General features: G+C 42.7%; 1 protein-coding gene across 1 annotated transcript; it reads left to right on the forward strand.

Annotated features, from left to right (window-relative positions):
* Nucleotides 1-4,382: 4,382 nt before the first annotated feature.
* LOC124271026 (ankyrin repeat domain-containing protein 61-like) lies at nucleotides 4,383-6,667 on the forward strand. The gene has a single exon (XM_046706087.1). The coding sequence runs from the start codon at nucleotides 4,475-4,477 to the stop codon at nucleotides 5,813-5,815; it is 1,341 nt and encodes a 446-aa protein (XP_046562043.1). The 5' UTR covers nucleotides 4,383-4,474; the 3' UTR covers nucleotides 5,816-6,667.
* Nucleotides 6,668-7,724: the final 1,057 nt, after the last annotated feature.

The raw sequence follows: 7,724 nt of genomic DNA on the forward strand, positions 1-7,724 counted from the left end.
CGGTAAAGAACAGATTTTACCTAAAAGGCAGATTCACAGGTGAAAACATTGGGGGGCATATTCAACTACAAAACAAAACTGAAAAAAGCGATAATAGATAGTCCCACGTTCCATTAAGCCACATACAGCAACTCCCACTGAAGGCATAGATTGCATACAAACAAAACTGAAAAAAGGCGATAATAGATAGTCCCACGTTCCATCAAGTCATTTATAGTAACTCCCACTGACGGCACAGTTTGCTGACAATATTTCTTCAACTAGACAACAAAATGGATCGGGTGGTCAGGTTCGGCGACGTGATGGATGACGTGCCAACGTTTCCCGATCGTTGTCTCTAATGTCAGACCTCGGATTGTCTAGTTCCTACGCGTTTGAATATACAGGCCATGGTTATATAAATGGCATATTGGCCATACAGTCAGCTCTTCGTGGACGAAAATGACATTTCATTTCAACAGAATTAAATATTACAATGCAAAAGATAGTTCGTGTAAGATGCACATTTCAAAAGGAAAAAGACAGTACCGTATATTTCACTTGTAATACATTAAAAACGATTTAAAGCACTTACGTTCACTAAGAACATACATTGTAGATAGCGAAGTTAGGAGTGAGTATGGTTTTACGCCGCTTTAGCAATATTCCACCAATATCACGGCGGCGGACACCAGAAATAATGGGTTTCACACGTTGTACCCATGTGGGGGATCGGACCCGGGTCTTCGGCGTGACGAGCGAACGATTTAACCACTAGGCTAACGACTAGGCTAACAAACAACAAAACATCCCACCCACCCACCCCCATCCCCAAGAACAAACGGTAATGGGATTCTACCGTCTAAGGGACGTTACTCTAAAAAACTGCGCCACCTTAGACGACATTCGTCACCACTCGTCCCTTTCCGTAAAGACGCTATTCGGCTTGTCCCGGAATAACACGAGTTGGTCACGAATGCTTAGATGATAGTGAACCCCACAAGCTACCCCGCCGCCTCTCTAAAGAGCAGGAGATACGAGGCGGGAAATTTAATTATGGAACTAATATTGGTTCCAAGAAGGATCAGGACCGCCTCCGTGGTATAGTGGTTAGAGCGTCACGGATTCGATCCCCGCCCGCTTCATACCAAAAGACGTTAAAATATGGTACTTGTTGGTCCCTGCCTGGCGCTCGGCATTAATGGGTATAACAATGACTGATCGGCTCGTAGTCAGTATGATGTGTCTGAGTGGGGTGATTTATGCTTCACTGCGCATGGTATCTCAGTGGGTTGGCACTATAAAATCGGCTTAAGTTTGGTCTGATTCACCTAGCAGCCACACATACACGCGCATGCACGTCGTCATATGAGTGACCTTCAACCTCATTTCACCTCACCCAAGAAGGGTCATTTTTTTCACACTTTGATTAATTGTGACACTTTTGGCTGGCGACAATGACCCCTCCAGGTTTCCATAGACTTCAAATAACTGCGTACAATTTTACTCCGTATTGCGGATCACCCTCTGCTTTGAAAGGTTGAGTAAATTTGTACGCTGGCATTGAGTAATTGTGGCACTTTTTGCTTGTTTTCGTGAGGGCGACAACGTGACAATGCGACAATGTCCCTTCCAGTGTTCCATAGACTACAGATAGTTGCGTACAATTTTACTCCGAATTGCGGACCACCCTCTGTTTTGAAAGGTTGAGTAAATTTGTACGCTGGCAGTTTCAAACCCACCCCACCAAATTGCAAACCCATGCTCGCCAGTGGCATCCACAACAGCAATTTACGTCGTAATATTAGAAATGACATTTGAGTATCAATGGAGTATTTGAACCTATTTTTTTTAATATACACCAGAAGTCAAGTTTGAGGAAACATGAATCGTGGTCGTATAGCCTGCATTGCCCAATAAGGTATTGTTGGAGATTGAAGTTAGACATGTTTTGGTTTTTGAGAGGGAAAAGTTCCCACAAACACAACATTGAAATCGAGATGCACGTGCATCATAAATGCATTCAGGCATAAATTGCCGGCTTGAATGGCAATCGTTCACTTGTTTTCTGAACACAGCAGCTATGACTAGGTTAACGAGAGATCAACCACAACAAGCTATTGGACGTCTGCACGCTGGTCAACAAGCTCGAGTCATTGCTATTGACTTCAGTTGCAGCGTGAGAACGATAGAACGCCTTAGAGTGCGATACAACGCCACCAGCAGCACTGATGGCCGTCCACGTAGTGGTCAACCCCGTGTAACAACACGTCGCCAGGACCGTCATATCGTCCATCAACACGTGCAAGACCTATTCGCAAGGGCCAGAGAAACAGCTTGGGTGACCATAGGAAACCACCAGCGACAAGTCAGTGACCTACCATTCGGCGACGTCTCCAAGCCAGGAACCTGTTTTGTCGATGTCCTGCCAGGAGACCATATATATATAGATATTCACCCAACGTCACCGCCGGGAACGTATCCAAGTGGACACAACAGCGGCAAAACTGTCGTGCACAATGGAGAGGGGTTATCTTCTCTGATGAAAGTCGGTACTGCATTTCAGTGGCGTATTATTTTTAAAAATGCAAATGTTTACTTAAATGTCATTTCCAATATTACATTTCTTTTGGCTTCCATGTAGTATATAAAGAAATATCGGAGATGATTTATCATAATGTCCAGTGACATATTTAGATACATCAAAGCGATCAATATCTATTTCGAACTGACCAAGACAAGTCAGATAAAGCCTTAAAGTCACTAATCAGCGTCTCAATTGTTTAGTGGCCATCATGAATGATTGTATTTTGTCCGCAAGTGAGTTAGATAACTTACGCACATGGCCCGCAATGGGGGTAATTGTCTCTCCTTAAATGACCTATATATAGGGATATAGGTGTGTGTTTTAAACTTTTATTGCGATGTACGTAGTTAAAGGATTGGAAAAGTACCGACTGTTGCTTCATGACCGACCATGGACTCCAGCTCGCCATAAATCTGCCAACACGGGTTTTGTGAGCCGATTTCTCCCAATTTGCAATCGGGTCATATTTTCTTTTTTAGAAGATATCCAAATAGAGTTTCAAAATAAGCACAGGGTACATTAAAGTGTTACAGGATAAGTTCTCTGTAATTTCCTTAAGGGTGTTTAAATATAAATAGAATTATAAAACCCCACACACATTTGTGCACCTACACTGTTATGAAGACAAATCGATGTGATATATCTTGTTCATGATCGGGATTTCATTTGTAAGTTTGGTTTGTTTGTTGTTTAACGCCGCACTCGGCAATATTCCAGCTATATGGCGGCGTTCTGTAAATATTCGATTCTGGACCAGACAGTCCACTGATCAACAGCGTGAGCATCGATCTACGCAATTGGGACACGATGACATGTGTCAACCAAGACAGCCAGCCTGACCACCCGATCCCCTTAACCGTCTTTTACGACAAGCATGGGTTGAAGACCCCGGATCTTTTGTAAGTGATAACTAGATGTTGACTTACAATTTAGGATATCTTATAATTAGGGTGGGTATTGCAGAGAATATTCATATTGTGATATATTGCGATGCGAAAGTATGTATTGCGATATGTATTGCAATATATTGCAAGAAGTATTTTTAAACAAAGAACTACTTATAATCGCGTTTAAGCTTGATTTTTAGAGCAAAACACACAAAAAACCTATGCATATATGCATCCATGTGTCATCAACTAGAAATAAAACAAACACAAATGGCTATTTGGTGGCGATGTAGTTATTACGGGTATCATAATTATCTATAGGGCCGTAGCCAAGCAACGTTTAGAAAGTGTGTGCTATTTTCGGTCAAATCCAATTTTGGTGTGTGTACATCCTGATTTGGCCCGGTAGTTGATTTGTTTGGGTGGGTATTGCAGAGAATTTTCATATTGCAATATATTGCAATGCGAAAGCACATATTGCGATATGTATGCATGAATACCGGTTTTCGATCAGTTTATCGCAATACGTATCGTTTTCATGTCTGAACCTGTAAATACCGGTAAACCGGTTATATTGCGCAACCCTACTTAGAATAGTATGTTGGATATCGGAAATTGAATAACGATATGCTCAAATATTTACTGACGCGAAAACTTGATATTTTAAATTGATATTTTAAATGTAATACCGATATCCTAAACTATTTGAGGATATTCGTTATCAGAAAATAACAGCGAAAAGGACTTGCATTCGAGGAATATTCTGCTCCTCCGTGACATCAAGGCCACATATTGGAATCATTAAATGCTGCAAAAGTAAATTTTCGCTTCTTGTTACACTATGCGCGCACTATCAATGGGAAACATTGTGTTCTACATTGGCGCTTTGTTGATTATGACGTCATTACTAATGACGTCATGTACGATAACGTCACAAAGGACGTTACACGTTCTGTCTAAATGTTGCAAATGTTCCGACAAGCGTAAATTCCGATTACCGTGAGCGTTGTGCCACAAGGACATGGGCGACCTTGTCAGCAAGGAAGCGGTCCCGGATGTGCCGAAAGTTTCACCTGTTTTCAATGACGTCCTAATTTCCGATCGCTACGGAAGCGAGAAAGCTGAGGATGTGTCATGGCGCAGACTTCACGATGCTATCGTCAACAACGACATAGAGCGCTGTCGCAGCATCCTGCATGACAACATCTACCCAGGTAACGTGCACTCCCTAGATTCGTGGATAAACTCTCACCCCCGGGGAGGGGGCCGTTTCACGCGCACCGCGCCTCCCCTACATCTTGCCTGCATGCACCGACGGCCCCTGATTGTGAAACTGCTTCTAGAAAACGGTGCCAACCCGTATTCTTGGGATAATTTTGGGCGATGTGCCGTGGCCGTTCTTCTGGAATATTGGCCCCGGATCTCAGTCGATTGGGAGGAAATGGGAGACACGGCTAAGAAATCGCGTGAAGAGGAAGAATTTAAGACACGTGTTTGGCAGCAACATCAGAGATCACGTGCATGTTTGCGACACCTCCTGAACGCTGGCTTCGACGTGCGCGTTGCCGCCAGCACGTGCCAGAAACAGTCGGTGCTTCACTTGTGTGCCAAATTTGATATATCAGAACCAGTGAATATGTTCCTGGAGAAGGGGGCGGACTTGGAGGCCCAAGACTATGAAGGGAGAACGCCATTATTGTACGCCGCATCTATAGCCCATGGGAGCGTGTATCAGGAATTGCTGAAGTGCGGCGCAAGCGTTAGCAAGAGCGACTACTGTGAGCGACAGGTGCTGCATTACTTGTGTGACAACCCAACGAATCCCCACAGTTTAGTGACACAGACGATCAAATACGGCGCGCTTGTCAACGCACGTGACTTCACAGGTGACACGCCGTTACACCGAGCTGCAAAAAATGGTTCTCCTGAACACATCCGGGTCTTACTCCACCTCGGAGCCGATCCAGACTCTCCCAACAGTAGAGGAAGGTCGCCATTATTTCTCCTGCTTCATCGTCGGGAAAAGATCGTCATGGCAAGTTTTCTCCCTCTTTTGATGACGTCGTCCAGAATAAGAGTCCGCGACAACGACGGAGAATTGCCGATGTTGTTGAAACGCCGTGGTTACAACGATCTCTCGCGGCAACTGGAGGAACTTAGTCGAAACCCCCCTTCCTTGATGAGAACTTGTCTCGTTAAAATCCGAGCCACACTCGGTATTCAGCGATGCGAAATGGATGTGGTGGATTGCCTACCCCTGCCAAAAGTACTACAAGATGGCATCCTTGGTTCTGACGAACTGTGCCTAATTGCCGCCAACATTCACCCAATATTCTTGCTGGAGACAGAGACCGGAAGTTGACTTTAAAAAGCCGGGAGACATGTTCAGTATTCCCGTGCGCATATTTAACCCCACTTCAGACCTTGTAATCACTGCTACGTTTGAAGATGAAACGATATGTCTTGTAATATCAATGATACATTTAAATAACTTCTGGATCGGTCTAGATTGAGTCAGCAGAGCTGGAGACGAATAATTTGACTCCAAGCAGAGACCATTTAAATTATATGGTCTCTGCTCCAAGTAATCAATTAGCCTCAGTATGGTGCGTTATTGCCCCTCTATGAGCGATGACATAACATTTATATACCACAATAATTTGGAGTTACAGTATGTTCCCTTACAAGCTGAGCTGACTGAAAAAGCAAGGCTTTATTTGATCATTTCTTCCTATCAGAAAAGAGAAAATAACATAAATTATTTATGAGGTGAGGCAGCTTCGTGGCTGAATCTCTTACGTTCGTTCGTCACGTTGAAGACCCAGGTTCGATTCACCACATGTTTACAATGTGTGTCCCCGCCGTGATATTGTTGGATATTGTTGACAGTGGTGTAAAGCCATACTCGTCCACTAACAATGTTACCACTTTGACTGCAATCAGAACCATTCCATGAACGTGTCTGTGGTTTGTTAAGAGCATTTCACTGCAATGCTACTTTATTTGTAATACAACTTGTATATACAGCCGGTACAATAAAGTGGTATAAAAGACTGTTTGGTGTGCCAGAAAGCAATGATCTTGGGTTGGAATCCTGTTTGGGAATATGAATCAAGCTCGATCCCCTCTATTAATGTTCATACTCAAATAGGGCCGGTGGGGTAGCCTAGTGGTTAAAGCGTTCGCTCGTCACGCCGAAGGCCCGGGTTTGATTCCACACATGGCAACTATGTTTGAAGCCCTTTTCTGGTGTCCGCCGTGATATTGGTGCTAAAAGCGGCGTAAAACCCAACTCACTCACTCATACTCAAATAACCCACACAAAGTGAAAGTCAAGTAAATAAAATTTTCAACGTGTTCTACAGAAACATCTTTTGTGGTCGAGTTATGAAAATAGATTCAAATAACACCATCATTAGATGAAACATTCCTTACGGACTATCTTAGCAGTGACGGTGTCAGCGCGTCGTAATATATCAAATGAAGGACGTACAATGAAAGGCGTGACCGGACAGAATTCTGAAGCTGCTCATAAATCAGAGGCGATTATATTTGGCCGATCATTGAAAGGTTATTATAAAGATATGTCAAACAGATAATAAGGTAGAATTATTGGTTGTTGTGGACTGTCACGTGACAGTTAAAACAATGGTAAGAGTCCACTTTGGATGTGCAGTGTTTCGTTTCGTTCACAGGGATTGGTCGAAAAGAGGATATTCTTGTATGGCAATCAAACGTATCCCGATTTATACTCAAAGGTGAGTGTTTTTCATGCTTAAAGGATATTTATGATCTGGAATTACGCTTTTGTATTTTTATTTTTGCAATCAAACCCATCCCGATTTATGCTCAAACGTTGTTTTTTAATGATTAAAGGATATCTATGATGTGAAATTACGCTTTTGTATTTATTCGGACGAGGGAATTTCCACGGGTTTTCCCAGGAATGTAGTGCGTCAGTGTTTACGTCATTTCATTAACGCTGTCTCATAGAAAATGTGTGAACGTCAAAATATGCCCTTCATACGCTTCACAGTCCGGCGCAGTGATGATTTCGCATCAATGTCACACCCTACGTGTGTATATTGGACTAATATAGTTAGGGATATATGTAAATTTTGAAATTATGAATAATGATCTATTTATTCATTCACACACTGATAAAATATAAATCATAAAAATACCAATATCCCCAACTTATTTTGTCCAGTATATATCACATGATCTGACCTTTCTTTTGTTGCGTATATTCGTAAATCATAGAGTTGCAC

The sequence above is a fragment of the Haliotis rubra genome, unplaced genomic scaffold, assembly GCF_003918875.1.
Source record: "Haliotis rubra isolate DU_JTF1 unplaced genomic scaffold, ASM391887v1 Scf157, whole genome shotgun sequence".
Classification (NCBI taxonomy): domain Eukaryota; kingdom Metazoa; phylum Mollusca; class Gastropoda; order Lepetellida; family Haliotidae; genus Haliotis; species Haliotis rubra.

Bases quoted from the DNA above. Each gene is read 5' to 3' on its own strand.
- LOC124271026 (XM_046706087.1), top strand. From the start codon at position 4,475: ATGGGCGACCTTGTCAGCAAGGAAGCGGTCCCGGATGTGCCGAAAGTT.